The 16,049-nt window shown below is 35.1% G+C and overlaps 1 protein-coding gene across 34 annotated transcripts in view; it reads left to right on the top strand.

The window, feature by feature from the left end:
* SOX5 (SRY-box transcription factor 5) overlaps positions 1-16,049 on the top strand; it is a 1,017,940-nt gene that overhangs the window by 686,478 nt on the left and 315,413 nt on the right. The window contains exon 1 of one of the 34 annotated variants that reach the window (XM_045062637.1): positions 3,558-3,810. The exons of the other annotated variants lie outside the window; for them this stretch is intronic. Coding sequence (XP_044918572.1) covers positions 3,694-3,810 — 117 coding nt within the window. The 5' untranslated portion in view covers positions 3,558-3,693. Of the gene's footprint in view, positions 1-3,557; positions 3,811-16,049 lie in introns of those variants that run through there. 34 annotated transcript variants of the gene reach the window in all.

Here is a 16,049-nt window from a genome sequence, read left to right as displayed (position 1 = left end):
TAAATTTTACATGAGTGGCAATAGTGAAAAAATTGAAAGATCAGTAAAACCAGAAGCCATAGCTAAGAAATAACAAACACGGCAAAACCACTGGGAATGGCACAAATCCAATTTAGAATGAAATTTAGCACCAAGTTCTGTTTTCATGTCCTGTCTACATAGCTAAAAGGAAAAGATAGGTTGAATAGTTTTTGGGATTGTGATAAGAACCTCCGACCTTATAGTTCAACTATAAAGAGGCTCAGCAGCAGTGTTGGGTTATATAGGGGGAATCTACATTGATTTTCTGCTGTATAGAAGTACTCTAAAATATTGCAGTTTTTAATTTTAAAAGTTATATGTAAAGTTTTAAATATATACATGAATTTAGGACGATCTTTACATTTTCATCACTCCTTACAATTTGCATTTTTTCATGCTTTCTTGCCTGTAAGTAGAATGGGTACAGTTAGTTTGTATGTGTTGGAGAAATGAGTTAAGCATTTGAAAACCCTCTATGTTTATACAGAGAGTAAAAAAAAATTTTTTTCTAAACTTTGCTTTAGGGAAAAAGTTTGAAAGTCAGGTATAATCCTCACTATACTCATGCTTTTGCCCCATTCCCCCATTTCCGCAATATTCTAGTTGAAATATAGATGGTTTCTCAATAGTGTGCTGAATCTTTGAGAGACAGTTCAACTTTCCCTTTACTTATGGCATAGAATTCTATATTGTCTTTTCTTCTTCCTTTTATTTTCAACTACTTTTTCCCCCTTAATATTTGTTTCATTCCAAGCACCTTCTATATTTAACCCTTACGTCAGTACTCGCTTTCTAATACTGTCTGCATCCAAGGTCCATTGTGAGTACCTGTTGATAGGACAAAATTATCATAAAAAAGGAAGCCATGTTTCACCTAAATCTTAAATGCCTCATTTTTTGGTGTAATGACAGGGAAGAGAAGTCATTTTGGTTAAACCAAGATTTGTGGAATATCTCCTATGTGTAAAATATTTTAATGCAAACATGAAAAGGGCACATTTTTTATCTTCTGGGAACTTACAGTCTGGTGGAGAAAATAGATGCACATATAAATCCTATTTAAGGCTTTGATAATATTGTGGTGAGTGTTACAGATGGAGGGTTTATGGTATGTTATGGGAGTTTATAGAGGAATAACAGCATTTTCTGATTAAGGGAGAAGAGCAAATTTCTAAGCACATTGTTCTAGAACAGTGCCACTCAAAATGTGGTCTATGTCCCTCCCTTCATTAAGAAAGTCTTGCTATGAAAAGAATCCTAGCTAAAGTAAACGGGGTGCCTAGTGATAAAATCGATTTCCGTTCTGGGGCAGCTTCTTGTCTTGTTGCAGACTGATGCTTTCAGGACCACTGCTCAAGAGGACTGCGGCATGCATCCTACATGTATATGCAAATTATAATAAATCAGAAATGAGTAGGGTCAGTTTCAAAAGTGGGACAGTAGAGTGGTTCTTGGAGAAGTTTCAAAGAGAGAGTAGAAGTGAAGGAAAGCTTCCTTAAAACAAAGATATGTAAGCTGAGTCTTGAAGGATAGGTATGACTTGAACATGCAAGATGAGGTAGAAGGAAATCGAAGGGAAGGAGATAGTCTAAATAGACTGAAGGAAAAGAGCTCAATAAGGAACAGTTCTTCTAGGTATCATTGCAAAAGTTATGTTGTGTACACATGGTACTACTATTGGTGTGTGTGTGTGTGTGTGTGTGTGTGTGTGTGTGTGTGTGGAACCCCAAGTGCATGGTGTATGGTGTATGTGTGTGAAACTACTATTCAGTATGTATGTGAAACCCCAAGCAACTTAGTTTATTCAATTAGAGTGTGCTTTCAAGAAGTCTGGTAAAAGGGAACTAACATTTATCAAACTGTAAATATGGACTAGGAATTATGCTAAGCATTTGCATTCATCATGTCATATAATCTTTATAATCTTCCACAAAGAAAATATCATTATGTCCATTTTACTGATATGGATACCAAAGTGGAGAGAATAAAATAAAGTCACACAGCCAGTAAGAATGGGACTGACTCAAAAGACTATGTTGTAATATAAACAAGTTGAAAAGGCAGATTAAGGCCAGATTGTAAAATGTCTTGAATGCTATCAGAAGCTTGGAGTTTATAATCTCTAATTGTTGGGGAACCATGAAAGTTGTGGATACACAAATGGTCTTATAAAAACCCTATATTGTGAACTAAATATTAATTCATCATCTAGTTTAAACTCTAAATAAGTTAAGTCTAATTCTGGTTTGTTTCTAGACCAGATCCATGGAACCAAAATTGAACCAAGGTTTAATCTCAGATGGAGTGGGAATAAGGGGTGATGGGTGTCCTATTTTAGAAAAGCCTTCAAATATTTTGGCTGATAATTAACTTGTTGGTAGTTTAGAGAAACATATAAAGTGCCAGGTAAGTTCTGTGAAACAAGACCAAACATTTTTTTTGTCTGTTCTATGTCGGAAAACCAAAACCAAAACCAAACCTGTTACGTGTAACCCAGTATTGGGTTATCAGAGATATGCACAAGCAAAAGTGAGTAGGTTTTATAACAGTATGAAAAACGACCAGGAGTATCTATGTTTACTTTTCTTGCTCAAATATGAAAAAAAGTAATTTCCACTTGCTTCAATGGATTTCTAATATATTTACTTCCCAGCCTTAACATTGTTTGCTCTGCCAGACCAGTCAGAGTGTAGCAAAATCAAATGAATAATTAAGCATTTTAGAGAGATCAACAAAAAGAAATATTGTCTTGTTCATAGAAATACTAGTCATGAGATAGAACAGTTTACTGAAAGCAGAAAAGGCAAAAAATGAAAGCTGATTAAGCCAGCTAATACTGAGAACAGTTAAAGCTGTAACACATTTGTTGAAAATTTATTTGTTAAAAATATATATTGTTACACATATGTATATATGTAAAATACACATATATTAGCAATGAAAGCCATAATTTTTATATTAACTGTATGTTTGTATGTAGAATTTTTTTTACTGTTTCCTTTGTTATTTACACCCAGCTAGAGCTTAATTTACAGATCTGCTTTTCACAGTAAGAGGTATTACTGTCCATTTAGTGGTGGCATAGTGCCTGGAAAAACCTATTTCTTTCCATAGGGACAGACTTAGGCCATTTAATCTATTTCATTGGTGGCAAATAATGCCAATTCTTAGTTTATCTTACTATAAATGCAGATATATTTTGGGGGGTGTGGGGACTATGTAAAAGAAAGATAAAATGATAAGGGTTTTAGGGATGAATAAAGATTGTAGGTGAGACAATTACCTGCTGTATTTTCATATATTTATCACTCACAGACCTATAGAAAATTTTTAATGTTTATTTATTTATTTGGAGAGAGAGAGAGAGAGAGAGAGAGAGAGAACTTGCACATGCATGGAAGAGGGGCAGAGAAAGAGAGAGGGAAAGAGAGAGAATCCCAAGCAGGCTCTGCACTGTCAGCACAGAGCTCCAGGCTGAGCTTGAACTTAGGAACTATGATATCATTACCTGAGCCAAAATCAAGAGTTGGATGCTGAACCAACTGAGCCACCTATGTGTCCCAGACCTGTAGAATCTATCTGGCATTAGATCTGAGAGCTCTTTTTGTCCACATCTCTCATTTTGAGATAGGAAAATTAAGAGGTTAGGAGATTTGCTTACGATCAAAATTAATGATTTTTACTTTAATCCTCTATAGCCACGAGAATGTTGGTGCCACTGTAAGGAGAGAAAACAGAAGTGACCTGGTTTGGGTGACAGAATTCGTCTTTGTCTGTGTTGGGTTTGAGGTAATGAGAAATCTAGGTAGAATACCAACTGTTGGAAATAGTGATTGAAACTTCTCTGTCAAGAGATGGGAATGTGAACCTTACCTGCGTAGACACAAGATTTGAAGTTGTGAATTTAAGGGGTGCTTGGGTGGCTCACTAGGCTGAGTATCTGACTTTTGATTTTGGCTCAGGTCATGATCTCACAGTTTGTGAGTTCCAGCCCCACATTGGGCTCTGAGCTAACTACGTGGAGCCTACTTGGTATTTTCTCCCCCCCCCCGCCCCTCCCCTACTTGTTCTCTATCTCTTTCTCAAGATAAATAGAAATAAAACTTAAAAAGAAATTGTGAATTTAAGAAGAGTCATTTATTCCACAAAAATTTGTTGAGAATTTATAACTCCCCAAGTAAACCTAAGCCAAATTTATTTTGTTTTTTTTTTTAAGTTTGTTTGTTTGTTTATTTATTTATTTATTTATTTATTTAGAGACAGAACGGGCAAATGGGGAAGGAGCAGACCGAGAGAGGGAGGGAGGGAGAGAGAGAGAGAGAGAGAGAGAGAGAGAGAGAATCCCGAGCAGGCTCTGCACCGCCAGTGCAAAGCCCAATGTGGGGCTCAAACTCACAAACTGTGAGATAATGACCTGAGTTGAAGTTAGAAGGTTAACTGACTGAGCCACCCAGGTGCCCTTAAGCTGGATTTTAAAGCTTTCAGTTATCTTGAAAGAAGCAGGGAAGTAAGAAATTAAGGAGTTCATGGCCTAGGGAAAGCAAGGAGTTAAATTATGATTGTATCACTAAGTGGCATGGAGAGTGATAGTATAGAAGTTTGTGTATCATCCAAAGGAGTTATATGTGTTTTTCTTGAAAGTTGGTGCAGGTCACTGAGAGATCTTCAACATACAGTGTCAAGATCATTTTCCTAAGATGGAGAGTTTAGAAAGAGAAGTAGGAACTTATGGTTGTTGAATATGTTTTAGAGGATTTAAGGTCAAAACAGGCAATGGCTGGGATAAGAATGAACAGTAGATGTTAGGCCATCAGAAAGCTAGGAAAAGAAATCTCCAGTAGTCTCAAATGTTTTGAAGAAGCCATGAAAGATACTGGATTTCACTATTAGAATAATATTTGTATTCCCTCTAGGACCTGGGATTCTGCTTGTTAAAAAGTAATCGCATGGTTAACAAATTTCATGTGCATGCTTCACTGGTGTGTGTGTGTGTGTGTGTGTGTGTGTGTGTGTGTGTGTGTGTGTGTTGGAGGGTGGGGTGGGGTTAAAATGTTAGTTTACAAGTTTGACAAAACAGCTTAATTTTCATTTGGAAATATAAGTCAAGGAAATTGAAATATAGGATGGAGCTAACTAAAAACAGTATAGAAGACGGAGTATGTTAATAAAGTACCCTATGAAACCAAACTGGTGTATTAGAAATGCCCTATGAGACAGAGTTAACAAATATGGAGACAAAACACGTTTGCCAGAAAATCAGATCAATGTTAATAAAATTAGAAAAGTTAGGTGTTTTCAGTCTAATGAGAGACTGTATAGCAAAATGGCTAAAAGCACATTTGAAAGATTCAGAGACATGGGTTCAAAATACTTACTGAACTTGAACAGTTTACACTGAATTTAATGGCTTAAGCCCCCATTTCTGCGTGTATAAAAACAGTAACAATAATACCTACTTCATAGATCTGTTAGGAGGGATCATAGCCTAGTAAAAAACCCAATACAGAGATTGGCACATTTCTAAATTTAACACTTGATGCTTTTATGAGTTTGCTAAGAATATGCCCTCAGGTGCTGAATGAAATCGGAGGTTAATTATAATCAATAAAGAACATCGTAATACACATATATTAAAGGGAAGACTTATCCTCACACATATTACAATCAGGGTGGTATAAACGATGGCCATATAAAAATTCACAGTGACTCAAATTGTCAAGTTTCAGAGTTGACACCCAAGTGAACGTGTTGAAAGCCTCATCATCTAGGTCATTTCAAACTAGATTCTACCACACTCAAAAAATCCTGTGGTCAAATTCTTATCCTTTCCACTAGTTGCATAGTTCTGTGCACAGACCTGCTATTGACTTCCCTGTTACCATACACAAAGCTGCTATTCACAGGAAAATCGGTGGCTCTGTGGAATTGGATAAGAATTTGGCCTACAATGAGTGATTTGAATGAATGAATTTGGAATTGGCAAGAAAATACAAACATATGCCACATTTACTTGGTACATTCATGCCTCAAGAGAACTCAGGTAGCACATAAATTCTGCGTCAAGAGCCAGAGATTTTCAGCAAGAACCAGTTACAAAAGTTAGCCTAAATCTGCCCCAAGTATTTTTGTCATATTCAAAGAACAAGGCAAAAATGTCATATTTAATTACTGCTCATTGGAATGCAAAAGGCTAAGAAGTACCTTCTGGTAAAGTCGTATATAGTGCCTACTATTTATAATGCTGCTCTCGGAAGACAGGATTAATAGTCATGGTATAGGCTAATTTAACATATGAGGATTTATTAACTTTTTTTTTGATATACTGTTTTTTAGACCAGTCTTAATTGACTGAATTGATACCTAACTGCTTGCAAATTAAATGCTGTTTTTTGCTTTTTATAGGCAAAATACAACCAAGGTGTGTATGGTGGCCCGCTTGTGTGCTGGCATTAAGTTGGAGGCAGTCTGAACCTTCTATTTTCAGTAGTAGACAGATTTCTTCTCTTGATTATTGCTCATGCAATTTTCAGTACCAGAGACATTGGACCTTTAAAAAGGAAGAGATGTTACATTTTTGACAGCTTTTCCCTTCCACTGACTAAAACAATAAAAATAAACATGAAGCTGTCGGAATGGCCTCTGCATATAATGTCATTTGCATGTGATTTCCTTTGCTTCTCTAGATAATTGAATTTATTCAGGCAATTTATTTTTTAAATGTGTAGTCTTTGTGAATGGAAACATCTTAACTAAAAAAAACTCTCTTATTTCCTCTTAATGAAATATATACATGTATGTGTATATTTCTGTTAGAACCAAGGGAATAGAAGAAAAATAATGAAAACACCAAAAATGCACTATAAAAAGTTAATTGAAGAGATGAAATGTGATTCTCATAACCAAACATTCTGTCTTTGTGTTCACCCTTTGTCTGTGTTCAAGGTCTCTAGTTGCTCAATAGGAGTTTTTAAGTTATTGTTTCCCTTTTTGATGTTTCTAAGTATAATGAATGGATAGCAAGGGACTCTTGTAAGAAATCTCTGCATCTGTATCATCTCAGAGCTGGTGAGCATAGGGGATACCTGTTGGGTTCCCATCCTGAGATTCAGTCTTAGTGTATATATTTCAGGGTTAAAGAGAATGGCTATTTAAATGGAGCTCCATTAATCAAACAATGTAGCTTTATAACACAAATAAAGCTTCTATTATCTTTCTGTGGGATATATAAAGAATATATACCTTGGGGCACCTAGGTAGCTCAGTCGGTTAAGCATAACACTTCAACTCAGGATATGACATCACGGTTCATGGGTTCTAGCACGAGTCCCCATCGGGCTCTGTGCTGACAGCTCAGAGCCTGGAGCCTGCTTCAGATTCTGTGTCTCCCTCTGTCTCACTCCCCCTCCCCTGCTTGCAATCTGTCTCTGTCTCTCAAAAATAAATAAATGTTAAAAAAATTTAAAAAATGAATATATGCCTTTATTTTGGACCAGCATTTTTTGGGTTATGGAGCACCAAGCCAGTATCATTTTGAGATATCAGCAATACCCAAGGATATTCAGAAGTTGGGAATTCAAATTAAATTGTGGAAGAGAGTACATCTTTCCAAAATCCAAATACTACATCTCCTCTCTCTTCTCCATAGGATTTAGTTTAACCTAAATACAATTTCATTTTTTATACATATACCCCAACAGCTTCCCTAGATAGTAGTTTATAAATGGGGAAAAAGCACCATCACCTCTTACATTTACATCTGTGATCACAGCTTAATAAAGCGCTCAGAGCATAGGTTTTTGCAGAACGTTTTGGTGCTGATAATTTTCATTGTAGTTTTTCCCCCATTCTGACTCTAACATCAATATGGTAAGAGTTTTAGGATTAAACACACAGCACCAAGAATTCAGTATTTAAAAGCCTATTCGTTACAGATAAGGGAAACGTGTCAGTTTCTAATACTCTCCTTTATTTTTACAGTGTTATCTTTTTGTCCTTTTGCCTTATTCCCTAGAATAACCCCAATATTTTATTCTAGCATTTTTTTTCTAGAGTCTTCTCTTTTTCCATTTTCTCTGTTTTGCATATTCTCTCGTTGTTATTTCCATGTATGCATTTTTCTTTACAAAACATCTTTCATCCTTGAAAATCTAATTATAAATAACCATAAAGTTTCAGAAATGTACATGGTAAACCCGAGTCACTGGAAGAGAAGATGATACCCATTTATAACTGTCATTTTTAGACATATGTGAAGAGGGCTTGGCCATTTGTTCTTCTCCCTCAGAAGACACTTTCTGAGAGCTAATTTACTAAAATGGATTTAACCATTCACTGGAAATAAATGGTTCATAAGTCATTATTTTACAACCTTTATTTCTTTATCTGCTTCTTATATTTTGAGGCTCATCTACATTTGAATGTTCTACATACAAATTTAAAGATCTCAAACGATAAACTTATCATTTGAATCTATTGTTTACAGTGCTGTGGCCAGAAGTAGGCTAACACTCATGTTATGGACTAATTTAATTATGTAGATCTATTTATTTTTTTTTTAGATATATCGACTCTATTTAATAATCATCCCTGTTGGTTATTTTAATAATCATCCCTGTTTGGCCATTCTGTTTCTGTCTATATCATAATTATTATTTCAACCTCCCAAGCAAGAAATATGTTTGACTGTCTCCTCCTTAATTTTCAAGTTACCTAATCCTATCATTACTTGCTTCAAATCGTTTCTAGGATTTGATGGTTCCTTTCAAGTCTCGTGGCTACAAACTAGTGGAAAGCTTTTTATCATCACATATGTGAGATGGTAATGGTTTCCTATTCAGTGAAGATCTTTACTTTCTCTTCTACCCAGTTCATTCTCCACACCACTGCTAATCTTCCTTAGACCTACTTCAAGAGAATCATCCAGTAGAGAATCTAGAATAGTTCCCTTTTGCTTGTCAGGCCGAATGTAAACAATTCTTTTTTTTTTTAATTTATTTTTTAATTTTTTTTAATGTTTATTTATTTTTGAGAGAGAGAGACAGAGACAGAGTGCAAGCAGGGGAGGAGCAGAGAGAGAGGGAGACACAGAATCCAAAGTAGGCTCCAGGCTCCGAGCTGTGAGCACGGAGCCTGATGTGGGGCTCGAACTCACAAACCATGGATCATGACCTGAGCCGAAGTCAGACGCTTGACCAGTGACTGAGCCACCCAGGCTCCCCCAAATGTAAACAATTCTATTTGACTTTCATAACCCTTCAGAAAATGGCGATGCCTTCTGGATGATGCCTCTGGGAGTGCTGTATCTTACTTCTCTACCTATTTTTGTAGGCTCAAACCAAAAGACTATCTTATCCATAAAGATTGGATAAGTTGAGTAATTAACTCAATCTGTGTGTATAAACACAAATAATAGGGTCTGGAGTACATGATGAATAGTCAGACATATTTTCTGCCTTTGGGGTATAGAGAGAAAATTAAATAAGTGATCCCAAAGCAGTGTACTAATGCTGTGATAAAGAAGTTTCCACCTTCCTTTGTTTTCCAGTGTTCTCTCTTTTTTAATCTACTTCTGCATGTATAATTTGCTTCTATACCATTTAGTTATAGTTACTGATTTTTGTGTGTGTGTATTTAAACGCCTCTCAAATTTAATTTTAAACTCTTTGAGGAGAGAGAACAAGCTTTATTTTTTGATATCTGTGGCATCTCTTACCACACCTGAATCAGTTGAAGAAGGCAGTCTTACATAATGATGACCAGCATTGATCCTAAAATTATATAATCTTGGCCTTAATTCTTCAATTTACCATTCCCTACTATTACTTTGGGTGAATTACCCATCAGAGCTTAATTTCCTCATCTGTTAAATAGGAATAACAGTCTGCATGGGATTTCTCTGAGAATCGTAAAATTATGTCCATAAAACTTTCAGAACAGTGTCTTTAAGAACTCCAGGAGTAGTAGCTATAATTTCACTGAAAACATTAGTGAATTTTAAAAGGTTTTGTATATTTGGTCAGGAAAATGCCTAATAGTTTAGAAATGTTTTTACAAGTTTTCACAAGTATCAGACTAAAATGACTAAAATTATATATAGCATTACTCCTATAAATTGTGTGAAAACAATCTTTGCAGAGAACCCAGTATTTTACATAAGGAATGCCAGTATCTCAGGGATTGTCTGTGCTACAACACAGCCTTTATATGCGCACTAAAACAGGCTCAGGAAATTATGTTTTATATTATGAAGAAATAGTTGGGCCAGCGTGGGAATTTTATAAGAGTATGTAGACTGCTTAATGCCTTATCTTTATTTTGGAATGAGAACTGAAGCTGTGCTTCTTTTATGTCAAATCATTGCATAAGGTCAGATCCCGCTAAAGGTCCCTTTCGAAGAAAAAGTGTTACTTTTGCTGTGAACATAGTGGTCTATTGAGAGTCTTAATTTGTATAGAAAAATAGGCCTTTAGCTTTTCTTTTTGTTTTTTTGTTTTTGTTTTTGTTTTTAATAGGAAGATGGGATTAGTCTAATGACATAACAGAATGAACTGATTTTTGGCTATGAAATCAGTGTGATCTAGTGAAAAGACATACTGCTAAAGGGACTCTGTTCAAGTACTAGAGGAGAGAGGATAATAGGAAAAGTGGAGAGTTGGCTTGTAATCTTTCCTTCCTCATATTACCTTTGTTGCCATTTTGTATTTATAGCGTAAGGGAACTAAAAGATTTGTTTGCAAGAGAATCTAGCAGTGCCAATGTTCTTGTGAAGAAAAAAAAAAATCTTGATATGTCTATTTTACAAGAAGAAAGAGAAATATGAACGAAAAGTAGAAATATGGCATAATTGGTGTCATGTATTTATGAAAAATCATTACTGTAATTCTTTTCAGACTTTGACTTTAAAAAGTTTTATTTCATAATGAGGAGTGATTGAACATTCTTTCCTTGATCATTTCTCTGAGTTATCACTTTGTGGAGAACCAGGAAACGGTGAAATGTGAAGATTGAGTGGCATGATAATGGCAACAAGAGATAAAAAGCACACTAATGTCACATGTGTCACATGACATTTTGTGGACTCTTTTTTTTCCCTTAGGATAAAGTTTGTATTAGCTTATCTTTAAAAAATGGTCCACCTTAAAAAAGTTTAAATTAATCTTTTTAAACATTTTTATTTATTTATTTTGAGAGAGAGAGAAAGAGCATGCTCATGTGTGCACGTGCAAGCAGGGGACGGGCAGAGAGCAACCGAGAGAGAATCTCAAGCAGGCTCCACGCTGTTAGCCCAGAGCTATAGACAGGCTTGATCTCATTAACTGTGAGATCATGACCTGAGCAGAAATCAAAGGGTTGGGCATTCAACCAACTGAGCCACCCAGGTGCCCCTAAATTAATCTTTAAAAAATTGGTTCCATGAATGCAGTTTTATTTTAGCAGAAAGAACTATGAAGCTACATAAATGTGCAAAAATACTTTTTTTTTTTTTTTGGTGGGGTAGGTGGGGAAAGGGGTTTGTGTCTTGTTAATATCTTCTTCTCCACTTTCCTAGTAAAGAGACTGGCTTTTTCTATATTTATTTTTATATATTATGTGTTTTGTTCATGGTTATATCCTAATATAATGCTTAGAGCTTATTTTAACAAATACTTATATAGCTCTTGTCATTTCCCAGTTACCATTTTTATGAGTTTTATGATTTGTAATACCTGTATTAACTCATGGAGTCTCCTAACTCCTATAACTCATTATTTTGTAATTCATAGTCCACTAACAACTCATTGAGGTAGATACTAGTATAATCCCCATTTTATAGATGAGGAAACTGAGGCACAGCAAGATTAAATAACTTATCGAGGGTCACACAGCTGGTTAATGGTGGAACTAGGATTTGAACCAAAGCTATTGGCTTGATTCTCTGTGCTTAGATGCCATCATTAACTGCCTTACAAGTTAGCATTCAAAACATTTATGTTACATGGATGAAAGAGAAAATTGAGTGAATGAAATAATATTTATTTTTTAGTAAGCATTCTCCTTACTGTTAAATTCTAGAGATCAATGATACCGCATAATAGTACATATGAATTACTTATCATTAATTATCCCCTTTCATAGATTTGGAAACTGAGGTTTGGAGAGTTAAGGTAACTTGCCAAAGGTTGTATAGTTAATAAATGACAGAGCCTGGATTTGAACTCAAACATCTTGACTCCTGACTCCGGTTTGCTTGGCCAGTGTTTTCTACTGCTTTGCTGACTTCATGTTATACTGCATGGAGGATCACAGTTTATTTCACATATCACTGAATATGTAGTCAGTTCCCAATTATAAATGATCTTAGCAAACACTTAGCTTATTAATTTTACTGGGGGTCTGCTCTCTGTAAGAAACTGTGTCCATTGCTCGCCATTTCCTGAACGGATCACTATTTGAAGAATTCCTCACATTTCATTTCTTCCTCCAGACTCAGAGTGAAAAGGCATTTAGTCAAGTTTATTAACAACTATTGTAAGGATGCTCTGGAGGCTTCTTAGGAAAATGATAGATGAATTATTATATGCAATTAGTGGCTGGTTACAATAAATGTTTTTTTTTCTTTATTTCTTAAAATAGTATTATATAATTTACAATTCTAGTGTTAAAGAAAGTGTTTTGACATGTAGCCTAATTTTTGTTTAGAAACATCTTATGGTTGACCTTTGAGCCCTCAGGGAAGAGATCATCAAATGTCGTAAAATGTATTTGCTAGATTGTTTAAACACAAGTAAGACACAGCACAGAAATAATCCTCAGGAAGATAATGAGACTGTCACAGCACAAAATGTTCTTTGTTTTTACAGGTTCTGTTAGTTAATGTATTAGAATACTCTAAATGCCACTTTTGCTTATTAAGTGGTTTTGAGAGCACATGAAAACATACAGTTTATTCTTGAATGCAGCATTTCTGAGATTCTTAGTAAGTGTGATTCTGAAGGAGTTTTTAAAAAGCAACCATTAGAAACTTCTGCCCGTGTAACATCTACTCTCAGATGAAGATACTTTCCAAAACTGTTTTTCCTATCTGTACAGTCTCTTACTGAGTCAGAAAATTTGCCCTTAAATTTCTGTTTCACTCACTGGAATTAAATTAGATGGCATATACGATATTGGTTTAAAAAACAACAAAGGGGGGCGCCTGGGTGGCGCAGTCAGTTAAGCGTCCGACTTCAGTCAGGTCACAATCTCGCGGCCCGTGAGTTCGAGCCCCGCGTCGGGCTCTGGGCTGATGGCTCAGAGCCTGGAGCCTGTTTCTGGTTCTGTGTCTCCCTCTCTCTCTGCCCCTCCCCCGTTCGTGCTCTGTCTCCCTCTGTCCCAAAAATAAAAAAAAATAAAAAATAAAAAATAAAAAGTTGAAAAAAAAATTAAAAAAAAAACAAAGGAAGCCTACTATTATTATGTTATTTTTATATTATAAATCAGATTAAACTATTAATAAATTCAAACCACATTTTTAGTACATTTCTTAAAACCGTCCATTTCCACAATGCAATTTTGACATAAATCTCAGATTTTCCAGGAAATCAGCAAACAGAAGCTTGTTTCAACCTGTGCCAAAATGACTGTTAAAAAACTAAGTCAACATCATTTCCCTCCAACATATATTGGCCATTCTTACCCTCCACCCCATCACTCCCCCCCCCCCCGCGATGTGTTACCATTCAGCTCTCTTCTGAAACCCATTAAATTCCATCATTTTTGTGATGCATTGTGACCACTGCAGGTTTTAGTCATCTCCCCCTTTGCCTCTCTAACTCTTAGTTTTTTTCCTATACCAGTAGTTTTCAGGCTTTCTGAGTATCAGTCTCCCCTGGGAACCTTGTTAAATCACATAGTTGGGCTTCACCCTCTGAGTTTCTGATTCAGAAAGTCTGGGGTAAGTCCCGAGAAAAATGTGTAAAGTACCCTCAGGTGATGCCAGTCATATTGGTTGAACAGACCACCATCTGAGAACCGTATCTATATAAATTACCTGTCTTGTATTATTTAGTCCCATGTGAATGCATTTTAAGATAAAATGTGCTTTTAAATGTTTATTTAGTTTTCTGATCAATAATTAAATATGAGCCTAAGCTAACATTTCATCTCCGTGCTTGGCAAAAAAAGAAAAGCCAAGTTAGACTTTTGTTGAATTTCCATCCTATTGCACAGGGAAGGAATCTTTAAAAGATTCCATATTTTTAGACTTTGAAGAAACATCAAACAGCTTTCACTTCTTCTGTTTGCACTGTCCAAAACACATAAAAAAATTTGAAATATGGACTAGATCCTATATTTGAAATATAATGGAGCCATTTTTATAAAATAATAATCTTTCACTTAAACGTGATGAGGTCTGTCACTATTTAAAATATTAGATCAGCCCCAAGAGTGGGTTGTGTCTGTATTACAGAGACAGATGAACTTCTAAGGTTTCTGCAATATTCTTTAAAAATTAGAACTAATCAGTATATGGAATGTAGAACTTTCTCCATGGATTATAGAGCAAAAAGATGTAGTACATATTTTAGTATTTTAGAATTTCTTCCTATTTTTAAAATTGTGAAGATTTAATGATTTTTAAGGACTGAGAGTACTAATTTTCAGGGAATTTCGATATCTCATAAGATGTTGAAATAATAAATATAAGTAGCCCTTAAAAACTGACTTTGGATTCTTCCAAGACTAGCATCATATGGTGAGAAACCCCTAGGGAACTTAAAAAAGAAGAATATGTATCACTTGCTGGTCACTAGATAGATTTATGAACTATTCATCTAATATCTGGAATCTCGATTGGTCTATCTTATACTGATTTAAACTTTAAGAATTGTTGATCTTATAAAACTTGGTAAAGTTTGTTTTTCAAATTCAGTAATTTTACAAAAGTATTATTGGTGGCTTTTTCTAGTATAGAAAGGTGACAAGTCCTGATGAGGTCTGTGTCTAGGTAATTATGAAAATAGGCCCAAACAAAAGTGTTTCTGTCAGTTTTTATTCTGTGAACCACTGGACTTAAATACACATCAGGCAGCTTTTTTTTTTTGTAAAGCCAAAGTTTAGAAAAGATTTTAAATTGGATAGCTTTAACACCAGTAGTAATCACAAGTATAACAGACACCCTTCAGAGATCTTACTATAAGTGCTTACTTTTGTTTTATAGGTCTCAGGAACTGACCATATCCTGTTCCCAGAATACTGAATTTGATCATGTTCACCAAAGAAAGACTCTTAGTGTTCTCTGTTGAGCTTTTTTAAGTGTTGGTTTTTGCCTCAGTGTATCCTTCATATGTTTACATTCTGTCTTCAGGAAAATTCATAGTTGAAACTGAACTAGTATGCTTTTTAAAAGTGGAAATATTCATTTATAAAATTTAGCAATTTGTTCTGCCTTCCATTTTGAATTCACGTGCATGTTATCCCAAGGTGATCGCTGAGTTAAGAAGCCCAAGATTGCCATTAGTAATGCATTCTTTTCTTCGAGGTGTTTATTATTCTTTAAAGTATAATTAAAATACTAATCTCCTTCTAGATGCTTATCTTAGGAACAGTAAAAGTTTCATTTATTAGCATATATATCTTTAGCTAAGTTTATCTGAATAAAATATCAATGAAATCTATAGTTTGAGGCTCTTTTTTGCAAGTATTAACTGGTCACGTTAAAATCATCTAATTATATGTATTGATGAGTTTAGAGTATGATTCTGGGAAGATACACATTTAGGTCAAAGCTCCTTGTCCTGAAATCTGTGATTTACAAGAGTTTCTAGGGGATTTTATGGAGACAATTCACATTTGGAACTATGAAAGTAGAAAATTAACTCTCTAACACTGTACGTGTAATTGTGTGTGCAATTGCATGAGTGTGTGTCTGCCTGTATGCATGTGCATGTGTGTTTGGGAGAGCATCTCCAGCTATCATCAAGAGATCTATAACCCGAAAGGATAATCAATTCAGGGCATCATTAAGAACTTTTATGAAAAACTACCATAACCAATAAAGCTTTAAAATT

The sequence above is a fragment of the Felis catus genome, chromosome B4 (assembly GCF_018350175.1).
Source record: "Felis catus isolate Fca126 chromosome B4, F.catus_Fca126_mat1.0, whole genome shotgun sequence".
In the NCBI taxonomy this organism is placed as follows: Eukaryota; Metazoa; Chordata; class Mammalia; order Carnivora; family Felidae; genus Felis; species Felis catus.
Note: the sequence above shows the minus strand (reverse complement) of the source record. Positions and strands in the feature narration are given on the sequence as shown.